This window comes from Hylobates moloch, unplaced genomic scaffold (genome assembly GCF_009828535.3).
Source record: "Hylobates moloch isolate HMO894 unplaced genomic scaffold, HMol_V3 SCAFFOLD_5, whole genome shotgun sequence".
NCBI lineage: Eukaryota > Metazoa > Chordata > Mammalia > Primates > Hylobatidae > Hylobates > Hylobates moloch.
The window spans coordinates 155,854,675-155,879,543 of record NW_026652280.1 but is presented as its reverse complement, the minus strand read 5'-3'; the positions used below and the strand labels follow the sequence as shown (position 1 = coordinate 155,879,543).

At 32.6% G+C, this 24,869-nt stretch overlaps 1 protein-coding gene across 1 annotated transcript in view; it reads left to right on the top strand.

The window, feature by feature from the left end:
• The window catches only part of LOC116469905 (leucine-rich repeat-containing protein 7), a 145,994-nt gene that overhangs the window by 29,275 nt on the left and 91,850 nt on the right, over window positions 1-24,869 (top strand). Inside the window, exons 4-10 of the mRNA XM_032155621.2 lie at window positions 1,271-1,400; window positions 2,454-2,569; window positions 5,966-6,035; window positions 8,218-8,317; window positions 10,478-10,602; window positions 12,595-12,843; window positions 17,647-17,847. Of these exons, the coding sequence (XP_032011512.1) occupies window positions 1,271-1,400; window positions 2,454-2,569; window positions 5,966-6,035; window positions 8,218-8,317; window positions 10,478-10,602; window positions 12,595-12,843; window positions 17,647-17,847 (991 nt within the window). The remainder of the gene's footprint in view (window positions 1-1,270; window positions 1,401-2,453; window positions 2,570-5,965; window positions 6,036-8,217; window positions 8,318-10,477; window positions 10,603-12,594; window positions 12,844-17,646; window positions 17,848-24,869) is intronic.

Sequence of the window (24,869 nt, the reverse complement as noted above, 5' to 3'; positions counted from 1 at the left end):
ACTGCACTCCAACCTGGATGACAGAGCAAGACTACATCTCAACAAAAGAAAAAAAAGGATGCTAATTCTACAACCTTACGCCACCTAACTCAAATTCATTTTTCCCTCTACATTGGTAGAATCTTCACCCCTGGGGGTTCCTTCCTATTAAATAACAGCAATATAATAGGAATAGTAAGAGCAGTTTAATAATGATTTCAACAATGCCAACACCAACTGCAATGTATCTGGTGCTTACTCTGTGCCAGGCCCTTTTTTCCCAGCTGTCTCAAACCAGGCATTGAAGTATCTTGTTGCCTCGTGATAACTTCAATGTACATGTGTACAATTCCTTTCTGTAGATCTGGAGTAAAGCCAGCTAAGTATGGACTGATAGGGATTGTGACAAACTGGAGGCAAACTGAAGAATTACGCCCGTTTGAAGGCAGCAGCTATTAATCCATTTCCATTACTTGTCATGGAAGAATACAGACCCCGTATCGACAGATCTTTCTCTGTTTCAAGAGGCATCAAAAATCTGGATCATTATGTAAAATTTTAAATACTTAAATAATTTAACACTTTCTAAAATACCAGTATATAAATCAAACAAAACACATCTGCAGGCTGAAATGAGCCCTGTCCATAGCACCTGCTAAGAGGCAGGATAATACAGTGGTTCTATACTGTCTGCATTTAATTCCCAGAGTTGTTATTTTGTGTGGCCTTGAAGAAGTTAGCCCCTTTAAGCCTTAATTTTCTTATCTGTAAAATGGGCTTTAAAATATTACATATCTTAAATAGTTTTTATGAGGAAGAGAATTGGTGTTTTTTTCTTTAATCTCTAAAATGCTTAGTAAAATACCTAACATTTTATCAATGTTTTGTTTTTATTGTTTCTCCCAACTCAATCATCCCCTGGACCTGCCCTCTCCACCCTTCTCCTTACCCCATGACAGTTATATTCACTCATTCCAAGGATACACATTCTGAACATCTGGCTACAAAGAGCACCTAAGTTGTAAACAAATGAAAAATTATTTTGTCGTTTTCAATGGCTGTTAAATAACAGGTAAATTTAGAAAGGGAAAAAGAAAACTATATTTATTTTACCAAGTTAAACCATTTATTTGATAGTATTAAATCATTTGAACTGGTAAATTAATTTATATAATATTATGTTGTCACCACATGAATAACTTTTGTTTGTGAATTTTGGATATGTGGCTTTTTCAAAACATTTTGCTATCTAAACTTTTAAAATGTCTAACTAATGTATTTAACTTTTCAGTTTATCTTTATTAGAAGAATTTGACTGTAGCTGTAATGAACTGGAGTCACTACCTTCTACTATTGGCTACCTTCATAGTCTTCGGACATTAGCCGTTGATGAGAATTTCCTTCCAGAATTACCCAGAGAAGTGAGAAATAAACTTGTTTTCTGTTTATTAACTTTTAATTAATACGTTTTGGAATAAAATCTTAACAGGTAGAATAGCAATGTAGATTCATGAGTTGAGCTGTGAATATATATAGGAATTATCTACATATATATTTGCTAATTATTCTATTTTAAATGACAAGTTCTTATATTTGACCCAGAAAATGCATTTGACTTAAATCTCGCATGCAAATAAAAGGAAGAAAATATAAGTTAATTAATGCTAGGAAATATCATTTAAAGTCACTTAATTTATATCTTTTGGTTTTCAGAATAGTTATAAATAATATTTTGGAGTAATTACATTTTTATTTCTGTAGCAAACTTTTTAAACGTACATATGCTTTTTAAGGAGTCATGTTGCATTATAATATTATTTTAACTTCTGGATCCACCAAGAGATTCTGTTAATTTTTACATCTAAGTGGGATTTTAGTTACTAATATCAAAAAAGTATAAAGTATATTTTTTTAATTTACTTTGTGCTCGTTTGCTGTATGTGAAGTACATTTTCAATTGAGCATTTTCTACGAAACACTCTTATAATGACGCAACAATAAACAATATATAATTATTTTAGAGCCAAAATATATTATTAAAAATGACAAAAAACACTCTAATGTGAAGCAAAACTAACTTTGCCTAGGAAATGTCAACAATATTGTATTTTTGAGTGTGTATGATCTTCTGTTATAAACAAAGATATATTAGTACTCACTTCGACAGACAAAATTATATGATATATGAAAACAATAATGTTAGCAAGTATTTTAAGCATGAAATTATAAAGAAAATTCTTCACTTTTAATATGTAAAAGAAAATTTGGTATAAATTCCCTTAATATCTAAAATAATATATATAATATACATATATTTTAAAGAGCTACATTTAAAAACAAAACAATGCACATATTAAAAGAAAGTTAAAAATAAGAAAATCTATTACTTAAATTGTTTTAAAAATTAGAAAAATTGATATAAAAAATAGTATTGTGCTCTGATTTTTTTGCCTATTTTCTTTTGTTACCTACAGATTGGAAGTTGTAAGAATGTAACAGTCATGTCTCTACGCTCCAACAAGTTAGAATTTCTTCCTGAAGAGATTGGACAGATGCAGAAACTAAGAGTCCTAAATTTGAGTGACAACAGGTATTTTTGCAACATTTCACAATCACATATTAGTTATTTGCTTAAAGCAAATTATAGGTTTTTTTGCCTATAGTTTTGATAACATTTTCCGCCTTTTGATGTATACGGAATGCAAATACTGATACTTTCTTTAAAATAGCAGAAGGTAAATTATTTTTTAAACCAAGTATTTCTAAATTTTGTTATTTGATTATATCAAATATGTAATGTACTAAAATTATATAAATAATGTAATGTATTAAAATATGTAATGTATTAAAATTATATAAATATGAATCACACAAATTTATATACAAAAGCCTTCCCATATGCAGAAAGCATAATAATATGAAGACATGGAAAATAACTATAATAAAAATATATAAAATATATTAATAAAAATGTGCATATCTATGTATGTATGTATGCACACATATGTGTTTTGATGTCTATATTTTGGTCTCCAACAAATTGACCGGGCAATGTGTATATTTTCAGTTCCATCAAAGTGCTTGTAAGAATACTGACAACGAAATGGCTATTTAGTCATGTTTAGAGCAGGATGAACAAAGAAAGGATAGGTCCTTTACTTCTAATAATGCCGTTATATTGATAGATGGGTAAAAAGAAAAAGTGCAAACCTCAATTTATCTTTGTTTCCACCTACTCTATAAAAGATAATTATCCTCAAATAGGAAAGGATAAAAACAAATATTGACTAGAGATAACTGCTAAGAAAATAAAATGATCGCAGAATATAATGCATGAGCTCTATGTTTTCAATAAGTTTCAACTAGACAATTGATAATACAAGGAACTGAGAGAACTTGCAATGAAATGATCAAAGATTAGCTTTTATGGAATCATAAGAATAATTAGATTTTGGAAGTTTCAGGATAAGCATTGGAATTCTCATTTGTTTCTTAGTTTAAGGAAAAATGTGAACTTCAAAACTTCATTTACTAGTTAATAATATTCCCACAAGGGAATAAAACATTTTAATAAAAAGTTTGGAGTGTTATTTATAGTATCAGGTGGCAAGGAAGCACCAAAGCTTTATGCATCAAGAGCAAGTCATGTCAAACCAACCTTGCTTCGTCTTCTGACTGTGTTACTAGCCTGGAAAATGAAGAAAATGCATTGAAAGTTTTTTCTGACTTTTGGCAAGACATTTTTTAAGATCTCTAATTATATTCTTATAAATAAGATTAGGAAATTCTTGGTATTATGAATGAAAATAATTCATTCATAATATGCAAAATATACTTAGCAAATATCAATATATATCATAATTAGAAGTTCTATTAATACTTTGAAGATACTTATTCAACAACTGTAGCAGACTTGAGTTCACCTACGATGAGCCAGACACACTGCTAGGTGCTAGGGCAAAATTTATGAATAATACATAGAGGAGCTCACAATATCAGAAGTTTAAAATAACTTCATCAGGACAGAAATATAAGCTTAAGTTATGTCCTAGTACAGTTGCTGCAACATACTATGGAGCCAAATTAATATTTTTAAATTAATGAATCAATCAGTAAATCAAGCAGAGGTAAAAATCAATATTCAGCTAAAGTTAGGCCAAAGTTAAATATTACCAGCAGAGAAGGAACTGTTTGGAGAAAAGATTAAATAAGAAATGTCATCCGAAAGTAATGATTGTTATAATTTCATATTTAAAACGTACTAGATTGTTAAAGTTTGACATTATAGTTAGGAACAATGATTCCTCTGCCTTGTCAGCTGCAAGATCGCTCCTGTGGTCAATGTACTATACATTTATGTTACCAAATAGGAGCTCACTTGCAATAGAGGTCACTGGAAAAGGAAAGAAAAACAAGGGTACCTTGCCCTTTTCTAGCATGTTCTTCATATTCTGCATTTACGACTGGATTGATGATGATATCATGGATGTTGCTTACATGATTCTGGATAGTTTTGCACTCATGTAATATCAATGCAGCAGAATTGACGTTCTGCTTTTAATATACCCCATACGATGTGAAAAACTCTCCCAATAAGATCTTACTTCACAATTTCTGGCTTAAGTGAATTGAAATAACTTTTATTTAGGAATAACTTTTAGGGATAATTTGGCTTAAAGTTATAAATGTTACTGTAACAATTATATAAAAAAGAATTGCGATATAATTTAATATCAGTTATTTATATTCATGTTTATATTTTATAAATATTTATTAGCTCAGAAAGATTATATTTTTTCTAAAGTTGTCTATATAATGCAGTTTTAATATTTATATTGCCTTTCAATCTCTTTTCATATTTATTAGCTTTTTAAGAAGTGTTTAACTGCTTTTGCTCATAAAATTAACTATAAAATTAATTTTTAATTACTATAAGATTGCCCACTTCCATTATCAAAATAAATTTATTCATCTGTTGGCTGACAGAATTCTAATACATTAAAGACAAGGCAATTTTCATTCTATATTATATCTAAAATGTTTATCTGTATTCAAAAGTGAATATTCAGAAGTTAGTAATAAGTCTCATTGGCATGCCTTGTTTGTACTACTCACTTTGCTAACTAGCTTTGATGGTAACCCATGTGATCACAATGTGTTGATCATGCACAATTTGAAGGATATCAGATAGTGTGAAGTACTTTGGCCCTCCGAAGGCTGAAGCCAAAGCTAAATATATAATTTTGATTGAATACCAAGGCTAATATCAAGTTATACATCTTAGAAGTGCTAATTTTTTAAAGATTACCCCTTTGAATATCTACTACACATTGCATGAAGGTCAAAAGAACATACTTGCTGAAGGTCAACATAATACTGGGAGCTGTACGTTCCTTTAGTAGTAAAACAAGCATGGTCCTTTGCCCTCATGGAGCCTACAGTTTTCAGGGGATAGCAAAGAGTAAGCAAATTGCCACAAAAATAAATGTATAATTAAAAACTGCAATATGTTCCATGAAGGAAAATACAAGGTGCTTTGAAACCAGATTGAGGGAAGTAATTTAAATGAGGAGTGAAGAAAAGCCTCTTTGAGAAGATGGCATTTAAGCTAAGAATGAATGCATATGTGGGATTCAGTAAAGTGAAGTATGGGAGAGAGTATTCCAGAGAAAAGAGCAGGCGGATAGAGCCAGTTGTCCTGATGGGACTGAGTCAGGACAAGAGTTGCAGATAAACTTCTGGAGGGATTTTTAGGGGCCTAACCATACATGTTAAAAATTTTTTATTTGTATTCAGATATAATGGGAAGTATTTGAAGGGTTGTAAATAGGATATTTTCATTTTTTAAAATATCGTTCAGACTGCTTAATGGCAAAGGGATTCAAGAAAAGAATGAAACCAATGAATTAGAGTATTTTAAATAATTCTTAGAAATGAACTTTTATCCATCTTTACCCATGCTATTAGACTTTTTGTGTTTTTGCAGATTGAAGAATTTACCATTCTCATTTACCAAACTTAAAGAGCTTGCAGCTTTGTGGCTTTCTGACAATCAGGTAAAAGGTTTTATTGCCTGATTTGTTTATTAAGATGAACTATAATTGAAAGTTTGAATTACTAATTTATTCCCAATAGATACCTTTGACAGCAACTACAAAATGTAGATTGTTTTTATCCCCAGAAAGAGAGATTTTTGTAAAGATAGCAATTCAAACATTGCTAAAGTCAAAACAGTACTGTAAGCCCCACCCTCCTTGAATACTTCTGTTTAACATCTACTTCATTCTCTGAGATCTAATACACAAAATGATCATTTTTATAGCTTTTTAACCTCTAGGTGGTACACGTATGTCCTTAGAGGATATACTTTAATTATATCTCTGAAGGTAAAGAATAAGAAATTGTTACCACAATCCCCACAACAGGGAATTATTATCCTCTATGTTCCTTTTCCTTCTTATCCTTTTAATTATAATCAACTTACTTCAAAAGCTTCAGTCATGAAATTTGAAATATCAGGCTGGGCTCGGTGGCTCATGCTGTAATCCCAACACTTTGGGAGGCCAAGGCACACAGATCACTTGAGGTCAGGAGTTCAAGACCAGCCTGACCAATATGGTGAAACCCTGTCTCTACTAAAAATACCAAATTAGCTCGACATGGTGGTGCGTGCCTATAATCCCAGCTACTCAGGTGGCTGAGGCAGGAGAATCCCTTGAACCCGGGGGGCACAGGTTGCAGTGAGCCTAGATCACCCCAGCCTGGGTGACAGAGTGAGACTCTGTCTCAGAAAAAAAAAAAAAAGAATTTGCAATATCTTTTTGCAACTATTAGTATTTTCTGTAAAATTGTTTTGATTTTTTTTATCCTCTTGAAAACAGATTTTAATTGAATCAGTAATATTGCATTAGTAAATAATTTTATTAACTGGAAAATAACAAGAAACCATGGAAGATATCTGATTTGCCTACAGAAGAACAAATGATAGACAATTTTTATATAGTTTATTAGGCTTCTTTTTTCTTGTGATCCTTAAATTTTGAAACACCTATCCTCAAATATGAATGGCTAAATGAAAACAATTCATCTTGAATTTAGCTCATCATTATTTTCCGAGCATAAAAGTAGCATTACTGGTACGTGAATTGTTCATACTTACAGTCATTGGACACTTGTGGAAAATTTAATATAACCTTTACAAATTATAAAATGTAAATATAAGAATATTGTTTGTGTTCCTACAGTAATTACAGCATTTGCTTCCATCTATTGAGTCAAAAATTAGTAATTCAAATTCAAATCTTATCAATAAACTATAGATTTTTCAAGGCATCAATATATCATCATAAATAATTTCTGGAATCAATGTGAACTACGCTAATGTAATAGTATATTCCACAATATTGCATTGTGGGAAAAAAACAATATGATTTATTATTCTTGTGGGAGAATGAACAGAGCAGTGACTGCATCATTTAACTTTTATTTAGAACCGTAATGTAATGTGGTTATGACTCAGTTTCATGAGACAAACTGATATCAAAAATCCCCTTTGTGTTTCACTGCTATTAATGTCATTAAATAAGCAGATTTTTAGTATATTAGATAATCATTTCCAATATATTTCTGACATGGAATATCAGAGTTCTAGAATACCCCTTCAAAATGAGTATTTCTGAAATCAAATTAATAACAGAATGAAATACGCACAGAGGTCAATATATTATGATATATCAGGTACAAGTACAGTTGCTCATCTATAAAGTGGACCCTGTCTTGGGCTATAAAAATATATCTTATAAATAAATGAATGCTCTTTTAACCTAATTAAATTCATAGATGATCTTGTATAGCATAAATTTGATAGCAAATTCCATTTGTCTTTCTAGGGCAACAATCCATGAAAATGAATAGGCATATAGAACCATACCAAAAGCTTACTTAGTTGAAACAATTTAACACATTTTGGTCTCTTCAGGATTAAATCTGACATTGCTCAGTTGAATAGGTTTTGATAAGTTTTGTAAAAGCATATACAAAAGAAGAAGAAAACTTTATTATGAAAATCTTAGAATATGAAAATATTCCTCAGTAATAGTATTATTTCATGTTGTAATTTCTTATTTCCTTTTTTTCACTTTTTTCCCCCCAATGTTTATTTATCTGAGTGAGACCAGACTATTGACTGTTATATATTTGCAATTGTATTCATCTAATTTGTATGTTCTTTGCTTCTAGTCCAAAGCCCTTATCCCTTTACAAACAGAAGCCCATCCAGAAACAAAGCAAAGAGTATTGACTAACTACATGTTTCCCCAGCAGCCTCGTGGTGATGAAGGTAAACTGTCAGTAGAAATTTCTTCTCTACGTATAATGATTATGGATAGAAATGACTAATTTTATTCGGCTCTCTGGCCAGGAGTACTGGCACATGGACAAGCTTATAAAGATAGTTACATGACACACAAATATCATTTGGGGATATGCTTTAAGCATAAGTCCTATTTTCTACTCTATTTTAGATAAGCTTCCAAAATAAAACTCCTCATCATTATATCTTATAAAAATAATGTTGATATTTAGGAGCAACTATTGCTGTTTATGGATTTTGCAAGACACGTGACGAGTAAAGCAAATCCGGTAACCAGCTAATCAAAATGAGCTATGAGCAGTCAGATCCTAAGGAAGTTTCAGTGAACTGGTTTAGTTGCTGTGTTCATTTATTGCATGAACACAATTTAAACATCTAGTCCAATGATCTCTGGACTCAAATTCATGGTCTAAGTCAACCATAAATAGATACTTGCAAATAAGACCATTCTTTCAAGTTGAGTTTCCCTAACCAATATCCCTAAATCCTTTTTCAATAATTAAATCTTCTCTTCTATGATCACATTATTCATTTAAAAAGGTTAAAAGAGCTTTGTCCTTTGCTATTTGAAACTTAGCATAGGCTCCTTAGCCCAAGCCAACACAAGCTGATATGCACATTTTCTACAGTTATAGATAACAATAATTCTTGGAAGAGTAAACTTATTTTAATCCAGCCATGGATTAAATCTACCCAATCCATGTCAATGAGGCCAACTTGTAAAAGAAACCATTTGTTTGTGTATTTCTTATTTCCAGGGATAATTATAATAAATGACTTTAGTCTTTGACCTCCAAATGTAAGTGAATCATTTTGGAATATTTTAGGATATTTTTCTTTAAATTTTGTCTACAGAAGTAGGAAAAGATTGTTTTAATATGCATTTTTATAAGTCAATAAAATTAACCTTTTGAATTGATAAAAGAAAAGCCACCATGTTTACGTATTTTATGAGACATCTTAAGTAAGGATTATGTTATATTCATGCAGCTTTACTTATGTTTTCATTTTAATAGCTCTACATTATCAAAATATTTAACTTCAAAAGAACATAGGGAAAAAATGAAAAGTATCTCATATTCACTGGTCATTTCTGAGATATGATCTCACAGATTGAATCCCTAATTTGTCCCACGGTACATTCAGTTAGGTAGGGTGTAGTGTTAAGGAATTAGCCTAGCTGAGTTTGCTTTTGTTTTTGTTTTTTTCTTTGAGAAAAGAAAGGTTGGTAATTGAAAAGTTTCCTTGAACTTAAAGCAAGTCATCCTTTGGTTTTCCAGGCAGGAGTGTAATAAATGAGTTTTCAGAATCCCTTGTAACAAAGAAAGACATGTATCATAAAGGACCTCCTTTGGAAAAGCATTTAGCCTTAACTAAGTACTTTTATTGCATTTTCATGTGATCTTTGCCATAATGTTGCAAAGAAGATATTATCATTAGCCAACATTTTATGTAAATTAAAGATTTATAAGCCATTTCCCTGTTAATTTGACACGTTTAAACTAACTGAAAGAGACTAAATTTTCCACGCTCTCTACCATAAAAACAAGCTCCCCTCATTGACCCCACAATAAAAGGAAAAGGTTGCAATCTTAGATACCTTATTGCAAAGTCAATGTTATGTGGTAACTTTTATAAAAGAAATTTGTAGAGAGTTTAGCAGTTACAAATAAGGATTCTATTTAGACAGGAACAGAATCCTGCATTAGCCACTGAGAAGTCTCTTAACACTTTGAGCAAGTCCCTTAAAACTCATTAGTAAAGTAAAGGATGAGATGAGTATTCCATTGTGCTGTTGTAAGGATTGAAAAAGATAACGCTTTAAAATGCTTGGTCTAACTCTCTATATTATTAGTATTGTCCTATGGGGACCCCATTTCCTACACTAGAAAATTTCCCAATCCCGAGTATTTCAGGAATACTGAATTTGAGTTAAGATTACAAAAGACCATGTAATAAATATCAAGGGAATTTTATTCTTTTGTTTCTCTTTCCTTCTTTCTCTTTCTTTTTTCTTTATTTCTGTATTTGTTTGTAGTATCGATCACCATTTTTGCATACTGTATTAAATACTTTGTGTAAAATTGTTTTTTAAAAAAGCAGTAATACTTTGGAATCTAACTGTAGATTTCCAGTCAGACAGTGACAGCTTTAACCCTACACTGTGGGAAGAGCAGAGACAACAACGCATGACTGTTGCCTTTGAATTTGAAGACAAAAAAGAAGATGACGAAAATGCCGGGAAAGTTAAGGTGAACCTTTTAGCTTTTGTTTCCTCTTTCTTCTCCTTATCTTTTTGTTTGTCCATTGTTCTTATTCAGATAGATTTTGGGACAAAGTCAGATACCTCTTCAAGTCTCATGGCGGTACCTTTGATTACAGCATGCTGGTAGTTCTGGAAGCATTGGTGTGCTTCAGAATGAGACTAATGTCCCAAATCTGAGTGAGCAAATTTGAAATGCCACTTCATCCAATGACTGCCTGAGAGAGATTCAAGCTGAGAGAAAGTAGAAAAAAAAAAAATCTGTGTGATAGACTTCATCTAAGAACCTTGTTTCATTGTTGACATGCTACGATGATTTTTTTTTTAATCACTGAGCAAAGCGTCATGCAGACTGAATGAGGCCAAAATAAACATTTCTGGAAGGGCCAACAGAGTAATATGTTACATTAGCATTAAAACCTCTGAAAAGTTCTGTGTCCTTGGGCTATTCAAGAAGAATTTATGAGTTTCCTTAAATATGAGGACAATTTTAAGGAAGATTAGTGCCTAATGGCAGGTGATGTTCCTTAGGGAACATAGCTTCGATTTTTTTTCACCTCAAAGTATATTTAAAAGATCTTTTATAGGGACTACTAAGTCAAGTAACAAGATTGAAGTTTAAAATGTGTATTTCTCCATTACTTAAATTTTTAATTATCATCAGAATTGATTTAGATTTTCTCAACATCACATTTTCATGTTGGCATGGCAACATCTTGAATCTCTCATTTACTTTTTATAACATTGTATGTGTACTTTTTCTATCATGGCTACTAACAGCTCTCTTAGTGACTAATTACCTTTATAATTGCATATACGTTCTATTAGTAAGGCTAGATTGTGTGTTATGTTTGTCTCTGTCCTCTCCTTTCCACATTTTCTGAACTTTATTTCTTAAATCAGCACATGAGCCCTTACTGGCAAGGCCTACCAATATCGTTACGGAGAACCCAAAATGGATTCCCAAATCCAAAATAACAATTTTGTTAAAGATTTGGGTTTAAAAAAAAATGTCTCTCGATAGTTGATTAGTGCTGTCTAACAACCAAAGAGACATCTTTTTGAACTTGTGAGTTCCTAGAAAAAATAATGCTAAACTGAAAACAAACCTTCAGAACATTGCAGTTCTTTTACGGATTTCGTATGTTAAATCCATAACCAATGGATGATGCATTCTATACCGGACTTCTGATTCATCTTGATATTTCATTGAATTACCAAAACTTACATGCTTCTTCCTGAAATTCTATATTCAAAGAATGCAAGAAGAAAGTGCATTTAATATACTCTGGTATATGTGTCAATGAAAACATAAAATATAGTAAATGCTTACAGTTATTTAGAAGCCCTGTTTGTGTGTTATGTGTTCAAGTTTGTTTATAATCAGAGTAGGTTCATTATACTTTAGAGTGTTTTTTCTCTGTGTTTATTTACATTTGGTTTATTTATGTATTAATGAAACAATGTGTGTTTCAAAATCTCAAACTACTCAGTTTTGACTAATTTGAATATTTCCAATGCCATTGGCTATTGGACAAATTAGAGCACAAACAAACTTCTAAATAAATCATCCTGGAAGTATGATGAATAGAATATATTGTAATCTTACACTAAATTAATCACACTTTTCTGGTTCATTACATGTACATTAAATTCAGCACCATTTTACCTTTAATTTACATGAAATTTCAAAAGGAACCATTGACCTATGCTTTCAACTTTCAAATGGACTAGAGTATAATGCCCTACTTACAGTCTGTATAGTGTAGTATGAATGCTGCATTGTGTGAAGAAATTGTGACCCTTTAGCATCATATAAGATTAGTACCGTTTTATACGTGGATTTAAAACTAACTTTATGATCATTATTTTAAATGCATAACTCAGAGTGAAAGAAAAAGAGAGTAGAAAAATGATACAGTGAAAGTGTTGCTACAGCGCTCCTCTTTCTCCCAGAAAATGGAGGTTCCTTCTCCCACAGGATCTGTCCTGCCAAGCCCCCTGGGAAAGGGGCCAGCGTGGGATTACTCTCCAACCTGCCAGACTGTCTGGCGATTGCTGCACACCATGGGCCAGGTGTGATCAGCAGATCCAAGATATGCCCGTCCCCCAGAATGACCCACAGCTGGCATGGGGTTGTATAAGTGGCCTCCAGCAGGAAAGGAGCATGTGTACTCCATTGCCAGTTGCAGCACAATCCACCACTCTTCCCTCTCTAAGTGGCAGACAGGTAGGCCTAGGTGTCTGGGGTAGGAGAATCTCCCATGTAGAGGCAACCTTGGAACAGTGGTTTATGGGGTATGTTCTGCATGATTTGGGGTAAGAAATGTCGATCACATAGAAACCTTCCAATTGCCAGTGTTTTATCTCAATTTAACATTTTGTTTATTGACATTGGCAATGGGGTGGGGAGGACTAAGTCAGAGGGGAGGGAATATCAACGTGAGGTGCCTATTGGTGGGATATCTGGCATGGTTTTTGAGTTGGGTGCTTTATTTTTTTTTCTTTAATTTCAAGTGTGGGAATACCAATAGTTGGGCAGAATGTTGATGACACTATTGATACATTCTAAATTGTCCCCTCCACGTATATGCACATTTTTTATAATGTGAATTCTGGGGGAGATTAAATAGCTAAAACTTAATTCTTAAAATAGCATCAGATTTAAATTGAGATTTGCTGAGAGTGGCCTTTAAGCACAAAGATAGACATCTGTTGAAAAGCATCAATTTCCTTTAATTTGAAGACACAGATCGTATGAATTCCTGTAAGAGAAGATTGAATTGGGAGTTGTGGCAAATAGGGCTTCCTTATCTCTGTGGTTGGGTGTTTTAAGAGGTTAATGGGGGGAATAACATGTCTTACTGGAATGTGAAAGAACACTGCATGTCTTGTAAACTTTACTATCCACATGTAATGGACTAGATACTTATCCATTGTCTTATATTTTTGCTACAATATAAGGCAAGCTGAGAATGCATTTTCCTAACTAAAACTGCTATAAGTTTCTTTTCTTTGTATAACATTCCAACTAATTCTCAAAGTAATATAATATTTAACAATCAATGATCAAAGTATTAACTAATATTTCTCTTACTGGAATTTACAATCAAATCGAATTAGAATTTGATCATGACATGAACTATAATATATTATATTACATAATATATTATAATATATTAAAAAAGTTCCGTGTGAATTCAAGATATCATTTCTAAATGCCCTAGCTATTAACCTTAAGTGATTCTTTATTGCTAAATTTTTGGGGGTCTCCAACATCTTGCAGCTGCTATTTGCATTTACTGCACTTTATTTAGATCTAAGATACAAAGAATGTTGTGAAACATTTGTTTTTCAAAATTAAAGTAATATTTTAGTAAAAATCTTGCATTTTAATAAAATGTATATGTGAACTGAGCAAATACTTTATAGTGAGTGATCAACACAACACAGTTTTGCAAGAATATAATTGATTTTCCTACCTATGTGTATAATAAATGAATTTATATATTTTATCTCATAGTGGAATAAGAGAACATTTATAGTCTATATGTTTAGACATACAGAGAAATTGCTCTTATATTTGGGTATTAGTTAAGTATTAGTATAACTGGGTTTATGATCATGTTTATTCACTTCTGATGCACTGCATATATCCATTGAAAAATAAAGCAAAGCAATCTATAAATGGGCATAAAATATGCTTGAATAGAGCTTCCAAACATAATACAATGATAAAATATAGTTTCATCTTTAAAAATTATAAAATATTGTGTTACTTAGCTTTATTTAAAAAATAGAAATTATTTTGCCATTTAACTCAGAGAAATTCACATTTTAAACTTACAGTGTTTCTTCCACAATATTGTACAAATATATGCTGCACCCATACTCTGAGCTAAGTAACACTTGTGTAGCATAAGCATCGGAGTCAAAAGACTTAAGTTTGAATATTGCATCTACTAGCTATGTAATCTTAGGCAAGTTACTTACATGGTCTGAGCCACACTTTTCTTTCTGTAAAGTGGCAACAGCTGCTGCAATGGGTTGTGAAACTTGAGTGAGATTTTATTATAATGATTAATTATATAATATTTAATTATTAATCATTTATTATTTAGTGTATAAATATTAATTTATATTTAAACCTATAGAATTAATAATAATGTTTATGTAAATAATTAATAATAAATTAAATATCCCTATAAAACATTTATCATGGTGACTGGAACATGGGAGATACTGAATTAAATAACTGTTTCTATGTATAATTGAAAAAAAGATCCAGACAGTTACAGATACTATGTTTAGACATATACAGAGTAGAGTCAAGATCACCAAAGGAATCCAGATTTTTAAAATACATTAAGTAAAATGTGACATTAGAAATAGTATCTCATCTCTGCATAGAACTTACAGATTTTCCAAGAACTTTCACATTTTTCACATTTTAGCTCCAGAGTAACTCAGATTTGTAGGAAATATATTATCATTTCCATTTTACATGAGTAGAAACAACAGAAAGATTAGTGGATGATAGCTAGTTGGGAATAAATCTGTGTCTTAAATTTAAATGTTCTGACTCCAAGGCCAGTAAATTCTGCTAGTAGGCTAGTAAGTGAGAAGCAAGGAGCTTATTTTTTAGGTGAAACAAATCCAAGCTTTATAAGACCTGGAACTTCCTCAATTTAAGTGGGGGTCCTCTTTCAGGAAAAGAATATAAAATGACTATGTAAATAATAGGGCCCCTCACAAGACTTTGGAAGAGGTTTGTAGCTTAAGCTTCATGAATGCATAGTAAATCTATTTCTAGATTTAAATGTTGTCACAGGAATAAAATATTCAAACATATTCTGGTGATATGACCAAAATATCACATGTACCTGCTTATAAAATAACCAGAAAATATTAGTACCATGCCAAATAGTGATCTAATTGTGTCAGATGGGACATAGCATCTAACAAAAAATACATTACATTATTCAATGAAGTATTTAATTCAATTAAGGAAGAACACTTCACATTTCTTTTGCCTTCCATTCAATTTATAAGTGTAGTTTTAGTGTTGGGGATTTTTTAAGTTGCGTAGAATTTTAATTTAATGCCCTACTTTAGCTTATTTTTTATTCACATACAGCTGGTTATAAAAAATAAAATGTTCTTAATTGGCATGATAGTCATAGCATTCTACAACTTACATTTTTAATGTAATTTTTTTTACTTCTAGCACTTTGATGTCAAGTACTTTTAAACAAGTTTAATGATATAATTTAAAAATTATACTTAATTTGTGATTAACATTTCTAATACCAATTTAAACAACAGATCTAAGAATGCATGCATCCCAATGGACTTTGTCTAGTAGTCATATCATTCCTTTTATGTTTATTTAAGAATACATTACAAATTAAGTACCCTGGGATTTATTTATATTATAATCTAACAACTTACACTTTTTTTTCTGTCAATTCTAACTTTGTCTTGGGTTATATTTTTGTAGCTATATTTCTATATATTATCAATGTCATCCTTATTTATTTGAGAGTTTAAAGAGATTAAACTACATTTAAACAGCACTAACATTAACAAAATTATCTGGTTTTTCATTTGTTTTCCCAATATTTACTGGAATAATAATTTTATATCTTTAATATTAAAAGGAATGTTAGAAGTCATCTAGTGAAGTCCAATTCCAGTATTTGATGAGAAAAATGAGCCACAAGGAAGACAAAATATTGAGAAGAATAACACAGTTGGTGGATTTGCTAAAACTGCAGATGGGCAAAAGTGTTTGAATTCATATTCATAATTTTCAGATCTATATCACCATCATAGTTTCTTACATCCCATGAATTACATGGGTGTGTGGGGGTGGGTGTGGATGTGCCCCTCACTCTTTTTTTCTCTGCCTTTTCCACTCTTCCTCTTCCTTTCACTGCTTCTCTTTCACCTTCTCTCCTCCTACCCTCCCACCCCCACACACACTTTCCACAGATACATACCTACCACAATCACATAAATCATTTCATTTTGTAAAGTTGATTCTACTCAGATGCAAAACAGGATTGTTGGAACAAGCCAGGCCAAGTAACTCCTTTTTCTCCCAGTCCCTTTTAATTAGCATGCACAACTTGTACTTATTCTATTTTAAATATATTATAACAAGTACCGTGATGATGAAATACTCTGCATAGAATGTCTCATATTTTCTCCCTCTAAATTTAATGCTAAGAATAGTCATTAACATGTGTTCCCAAAAGTTAGATTGATACCCTAACATGAATTCAAGAATGGAAATAAGTAGCTGGATAGATAAAAGCCAAAATTTACACATGTACCTAAAATATTGTACAAAGTGATCCCAATTTTTAATTTCTCTTCATTATAAGATATTACTCAAGAAGCATGTTACTTTCTTAGGGTAAAAAGTAAATATAAAAACCACCCTGAAGCATTTTTTTCCCTTAGGGATTAACAAGAATTAGCTATCCTACCTTTTGATATAACACACTAACTAACAGAAGGCTAATGCCTATTTGGGCAGCAGATATTTTCAACTCCCCAGTTTTTAATATGCAACTCTACTTGTAAAGCTTTTGGGGTCTCCTCCCATCACCTGCATTGATACTCAAAAGATACTCTTAATATCAACACTATTACTTATAAATATTAAAATAGTGAAGAGAACAGTGTCTAAAGTAAGAAAGCAGCTGCTATAACTTGATTAAATTTTTCAAATTACCAATCACTTAAGTGTTTTGACCTACTGCTATTTCAGCCATCTATAGGGTAGGTCTAAAGACAGAATATGATCCAAAATTAGTTTATAATCTAGAAGGGTGGGAAGGGGTGGGAAGTCCCACAAGGCTGAAGATGAGAACTCTGTGCATCCCACTCTATAACAGAGTTTCTCAGCCAGCTCAACACTCACTGTATTGCATTTGATTATACTGCTGAATATAAAATGGGATAGTTTTGTGAACATGCTTGCTGAAGTTATTTTTATGTTAAATTTCTTTTTGTAAACTTCTAGGTTGAAATAAACCTAAAACGATATCCAACTCCTTACCCAGAGGATTTAAAGAATATGGTAAAATCTGTTCAAAATTTGGTGGGTAAGCCAAGCCATGGAGTGCGTGTTGAGAATTCAAATCCAACTGCTAACACGGAGCAAACTGTGAAAGAAAAATATGAACACAAGTGGCCGGTAGCCCCAAAGGAGATTACAGTGGAGGTATTTGAAGGTTATTGGTAATTGCCAGTGTGGTTTGGATTTTTTGGAATTTTAAATATGTTTTTTAACTGAATAGATCTTCCTTGATAAGTGCATTTTTTTCCTAAAATAGAAATGATCTCTCTACTTTTTCAAACTATGAGGGTTGCATTTGATCAATCATAGAAGAATGATACCCTCATGGCCTAAAATCATTAACATAGCTCCAAAAGTTCCAATACACACAGAATGAATAAGTTCGTCACCCAGCAAGGCCTGGCCAGTGAGTGCATTATATCATATTAGTGACATTATTTTGGCTACCCCAAACTTTATTGTATTAATCATTAAGAAAGACTAATCCAAGATTTTCTATTTTGCAAATCTCATAAAATTCCTAATTAGATCTAGAGCACAACTTTTAAAATGTTTTTATCTTTGAGTTACAACTTTTCTAGGAAACACTGATTAACAATAAAAAGAGGATATAACTTTGAAATTTAGATTTATGGAATCTAGTCATGTGAAGCTTAATTCCTATATTTTAGAATGAGTTAGAAATCCATCCTTACTGATTTTGTGGTCTGAAAAGAATTCAACTACACTTATGCCACCTCTACTATTTCATCAACTCTTCAGCTAATTTGGTTATCATATTTTTATCTTCATTAGAAACATAATTGATCTGAGTACATCTGTAAGTTCACATAACTACTTCTCCAAAATCTAGAGTGGCAAAACTCTTTTACAAATCTGCATTTCAGAGCATCATTTTGTTGCATTTATTAAACACCAACTGCATATGTAACACTGTGCCAAACACTGTGAGAGAGAGAAAAGAAATATAAAATGTGTCTATAATCCCCCAATAATTTAAAGCCGACCCAGATACACTTAAGACACATGAAACAATTAAAGAGCATATTATTTAAAATATGATCACATGGTTAGTTGAGTGATGGAGAATATAATGCTCCAAGTTTAGTTTAGACTGTATATTAAAGGTAAGGTGATTTGGTTAAACGGGAAAAGGAAGGAGGGCATTCCAAGCAAAGGGAAGATCTTGAGGAAAAATAAGCGTAGTGTGCACATCTGCCAGCAGAGGTACCAACCTACCCTAGATTTCTAAGGGAAAAAAAATTAGCATTCATTTTCATTGTTTTTTGCTTATAAAATCGGTATCATTTTACTTTTTCCTTTCCAAAATATTATGCACATAGTATAGTAAAGCAACAGACTGTTCTTTTATCTCAAAGATCTCACTGCAATATAAATGGGAAGGAAACCATCATTTAGTGGATACACACTAAATACATACATATACGTTTTAGATTTAAATATCCTGTAATCACAGTTTAACATCAAAATAACTGGTGGTCATGAAAATCTATAAACTGGATAATTTTACTATAAAATAAGAGTCTAAAATGTCTTCATGCAGGGATGGGATAGATGAGACTGTGGTCATGAATTTAATAATAAATCTTAAAACTGTCTCAAAATCAGGTCAAGCATAACAAATCCAAAATTAGATTTAATGTTTCCTTTGCAAACTTGCTTTTGCTTTCATGTTCCTGATCCTGATCTCACTGGCACCATTATCTTCCATTTCACTCAAGCTAGAAATTTGAGAGATGTCCTGATTTCTTTTTCCTTCTTTCTCTCCACTTCCTGTCTCTTCCAAATAATTGCCAAAGCCTGTGCATTCTCACCTAAGTGTATCATTTCTACCTCCTCAAGCTGTCAACTCTGTCCTGCATTACTATAAAAAAAATACCCATTTTTTGGCTTCCCTTGTCCCCAGCCTCCTCATTGCCTTGTCAGTGATCTTTCTAACACAGAATTCTAATCATTTCCTTGCCCTCCTTAAAAACACTACAGTGACTTCTTATTGCTAAGGCTAAGATTAAAGCTCAACTTTCAGCTTTAAATTTGTCTGTGTGATTTGCATCACCCCTTTCTTAGCTTTCTTCTACTAGTCTTTTCCTCTTGAACAGAAATTTCACTGATAATTTCAATACTTTGTCTAAAATTGAGATTCTAGATCTTCTCTTTTAACCATCCTAGAGGAAAGAGGAACTGTTGCTTTCTGTATTATCCTCCTGTCTCAAATTAACTGCAGCCAAACTAAAGGGTCACACTCTATTTTTCAATGTCCAGATTTAATAAATGCAGATAACCAAGCATTTAGCTGATCAGTGCATACTAAACATTTATAATATGTTTTGCACTTGTATGCCATTTTTTGGATCATTGTTATTAGTTCACACTGCCAAGGATATGGAAGAGGGTATTATACACTTCATGATATATTTATTCATGTGATTAAATATACAAAACCCCCCAAAAAAGAATAAAGGTAGGCAGGACCAGAAGTGGAAAACAGAAAAAATAAATAAGGTAAAAAGATTACAAATGCAACTAAGGGGAAAAAGGAAAGGTAAATATTTATTGCTCACTTTCATTTTGCCAACTAGGTGCCAATAGTTTTAACATACGTTATGCCAGACAAAGAACAGGGCTGGCAGAGCCATAAGAAGAAGGAGGACAGGGAGATTTTCCTTTATAATGCCTTGTGCAGTTTGCATTTGCCTTTCCCCAAATCTCTTTATATGGCTAGCACTTCCTCATCCTTCAAGTTTCAGCTTAAAGGTCACCTCAGCAGGAAGGCCTTCCCTGATCACCCTGATCAGTTGGACCCTCTGATATTCTCTATCATGTCACATTGTCACGTTAAATATGATGAACAGTTATGATTACTTTGTTTATTGACTTCAGACTGTGAGTTTCATGAAGGCAGGGATGCTTGCTTTCTTGTCCATCCTTGTATTGCCTGAGTCTAGCACAGTGCCTCGGATAGAGTAGGAGCAAAATAAATATTTGTTGAATAAATGAATGATTGATACAGTCTAGTATAATGACACTGGTAACATGTCTGTCTGTCCATTCAATTAGATATTCATTGAAATCAAGGACAATTTCTGAGTTTTTTTAATTAATAATTAATTGATACTTATCCACACTTCATCACCTATGTGTTCAATACACTCTTGGTATATAAATGCCCACAGCGTCTCAGTGATGTTACGGTGATCCTAGACCAAAATAAATACCTAGGAGTTTCATTTAAGTTGTTATATCCGAACAGCTTAGTAAATATTTATGCCCTACTTTGTGGTCATTTGCAAAAATCAATGTACATAAGTTGAAAGAGAAAATAATATTTTTACCTTATTCTTAAGAAATCAAAGCCAAAATATTAATGTCATACATGCACCTGTTAAACACCACCTATCTTCTCACAGCTAGGAATCGTAATAGACACCACAATTTTAATTTCTGTTTATCATTGATTTTCAAATGCCACTTGGTTTTTTATCACAGCAACCACCAAAAACCCAGCTTCACAAGGATTTTCTTTTTTTTTTTTCCTTTTTTTTTTGAGACGGAGTCTCGCTCTGTTGCCAGGCTGGAGTGCAGTGGTGCGATCTCAGCTCACTGCAACTTCCGACTCCCTGGTTCAAGTGATTCTCCTGCCTCAGCCTCCTGAGTAGCTGGGATTACAGGCATGTGCCAGCACAGCCAGCTAATTTTTGTATTTTTAGTAGAGACGGGGTTTCACCATGTTGGCCAGGATGGTCTCGATCTCCCGACATCATAATCCACCCACCTTGGCCTCCCAAAGTGCTGGGATTACAGGTGTGAGCCACCACACCCGGCCAAGGATTTTCATCAAAAAGAACGTGCAATCTAATGCTGTAACTGAGAGCTACCTCAAGCTAGCCGTTTGCACAGTGTCTGTCTAATGTCGAGTATTGCTTTGTTTCCCTCAAACATTTAATATAACTCACAGTGTCCCTGTTCATTGCAACAACACCCATGGGTGCCTCGAGTACAGTTTGAGAATCAAGGGGTAGGGCTTTTAAATCTAGCAGACATGAATTGAAATCTTGGCTCCACCTTGTGACCTTGACAAGTCAAGTCTCTAAAACCTTTCTGATCCTTGGTTTCTTTATCTTAAAAAAAACACACAAAACAGAAAATATGATAACACCTATTTATAGACAGCTCCAAGCACAGTTATTGACACAGAGGAAGCCTACAGTAAATAATTCCTTCTTCTTTTTCAAGAGAATTATGTGCCAATTCCTTCCCCATCCTCCTTTAATCCTTCTGCAAGTAACTACCAAGATATCTGTTCACCATCCAAAAATGTTCAGCATTTTTCCCTTTGTTAGAAGACTCAGCCCAATTTTTTTCTATAGAGGAACATCTTTCTTCCAGTAACAGAGAATTGTCAATTACCCTCAAAATTTTCCTTAAATTAGTTTTATTCATGCTAGGCCTAGACTCCCAAAAGCTCAGAAATAAGCTTGCTTTCTTTCCTTTGACTTCTTCCTGAGGTTTCTTTTCTTTATGGCAGTAGAAGCCAAGATGTAATTTGAACAGTGGAAGGGCAATTGTGTGAAAAAGGCCATTTTACCTTTTCTTTCCCTCCCACTTCTGTCTCCTCACCAGAAAGAAAATATGGTTCAATGTACTTAACAATGGAATCCCCACTAAATTCTGTTTTCTACCAAAAACTTCCTCTGTCATTGCCCTTAGAAGTAGTCCCCAAAACTTTGCCCACTTTTCCAAAAGGAACTCAATTCCTCTAGCCTCTATAAAAGAATTTATAGAAACAAAATTAGTGATTTATTTCCTTTGTTGGATAGTTAACTTTACTTTGTGAAACCCATGTGAGAAATGAGCTGTTCTCAGGATAGACAATGCAGCATACTCGGTATCACACAGATCTTTGAGTAGCACAGATTCCAGTTCAAATCTTGGCTTTACCACTTATTAGGTTTGTGACTTAGAATTATGATTTTACCTCACTGAGCCTCCATTTCCTTATCTGCAGAACAAAAAATGATGATAGTAAATAAATACCACATAATGATAAAAAATAAGATTGTCTTTTAAATAATTAACAAGGATAATATAGATAGAGTGTTTAGCATAGTAGCACCACAGCAGATGTAATCAGTACCATGTAATTTATGGCCATTATCATCATTGTCATCATCATCATCATCACTTTGTTCATAAGGGTAAGAGAATCTACTCAGATCAGTGCAAATTCATCGTTCTTGTTTCAATAATGTCCTTCTAAGAAGAAATACAAGTTCATAATTAGCTGATAATCATCCTCTCTTCCTGGTTGCTAAGGCTGTTTTTGATTCACAATAGAAATTCTTGAACAGGATTAGAAACTTGAACCTGAGTCAAACCAGAGCTACCATGCAGAGTTCCGGTCATGATTTTGGTATACAAGTGTGAAAGTCTAATCAATACAAACAAGATGACCTGAGTACTGAATGTGTAGAACATAAGGGAAAAAAAGCAAAACCCATGATTATGTTAACATTCTGTACTTGTACAACTATTTGGTTTGCTTTTTGTGTTTCTATTCTATTTTTGTTTTTCTTTTGAATAAAACAAAATTCCCATTCTTGTAATTATGTATCATAGGAATATTTTTAAATTATTATTTCAACAAATAACTTACCTTTAGATTCATAGAATGTTAGTACTAGACAGGAATTGGCACTAATTCCTATTACTGATTACCTTTATTTTAATGATGATAATGCCCAGAGAAGTACACTGACTTGCCCAAGGTGACCTGATTAATAAAATATAAAAATAGAAATAGGATGAAAATATGACACCTTGTAACAAATGTTTGGCAAGTCAGCATATTGTATGCCTTTCATGGTACTGTTTCTCAAACTCATATCTTCTTATAAATTTCTCCAAAGGTATATAAAGGCTTTTATCCTCCATTCTGTCGCCTTAAAACTGTCATACATTTCTTATGCTAAATCTTTGAACTAACTTTCAAAATCAATCAAAATGAAGAATATGTACTATCTGAAATAATTTTCAAAATCAATCAAAATAAAGAAAATATGGCCTCTATAAAAGAATGTATAAAAAACAAAGCGATTAATTTCTCTTGTTGAGTAATTATCTTTCCTCTGTGAAGCCCATGTGAAAAATGAGCTTTTCTTAGGATAGGCAATATGGCATACACAGTATCACATAGAACACCTTTGAGTAGCAAATATAGCCCCTTCAACTACTGAATTTTCCATTCTACTCCTTTTCCTGTTCCTCTTTGCAATCTGATACCTCATCTTAAGTTCCTTGTGTGCTCACAGCTGAGCTCACCAGAAGGCAGCACAAGGTAAGGAAAGTTCACTGGAATGGAGCCCAAGAGAATCCTGCTGCAGTGCCGGATCTTCGTCTAATCATCTGTGTAACCTAGGCCTAAGCTGAGTCTCAGAACCCGCCTCTAGAAAACAAAAGTGTTGGACTAAATGATCTTTCCCTTTTCTTTTATTGAAATATTCTATTTAAAAAATTAACAAGTAACAGATATACCCAGGTTTTTCAGGCAAATATTTCCATACAAACCTAACCCAAAAGATAGAACTTAAACCAAGAGGTGCTTCTCTGCAATAACCAAAGACCTGAGCATGTCGCTATGGGGGTCCTTGGCAATATATAAAATTTATAGTAAGGGTTTCTGCCTGTTCATTATACCAACCGATTAGTTTTAAGACAGGACTTTTAAAATTTACAGTATTTTTGTCCTCAAGGGTATTTTTTTCTTTGATTTAACAAAATATTTCTAAATATTTTACATTAGTGCTCCAAACTCACAAGATACTAATGAATTAAAAAGCTGAAAAAATCCTTATTTGAATTAAAATTAATCTTAAGGGAAAAGAAGACATAATGATAGCTGCTGTGCGTAAATATATATCACTACTTATGGGGATAGATAAGGCATTTTTATATCTAGAAGAAAGTGAAAATTTGTTATTTTACCCTCTCCTAATGCTCTCCACACTGCCTGAGAATAGTAATTAGAATTGTGGAAGTTTAAAATTCATGGGTTTTCTACATGTTTATTTGTTGTTATGAAGTTATAGTCATGTATCAATGTTGCTCGTTACACTCAAAGAAGGGATGTAGAATGAAGATTTAGCATG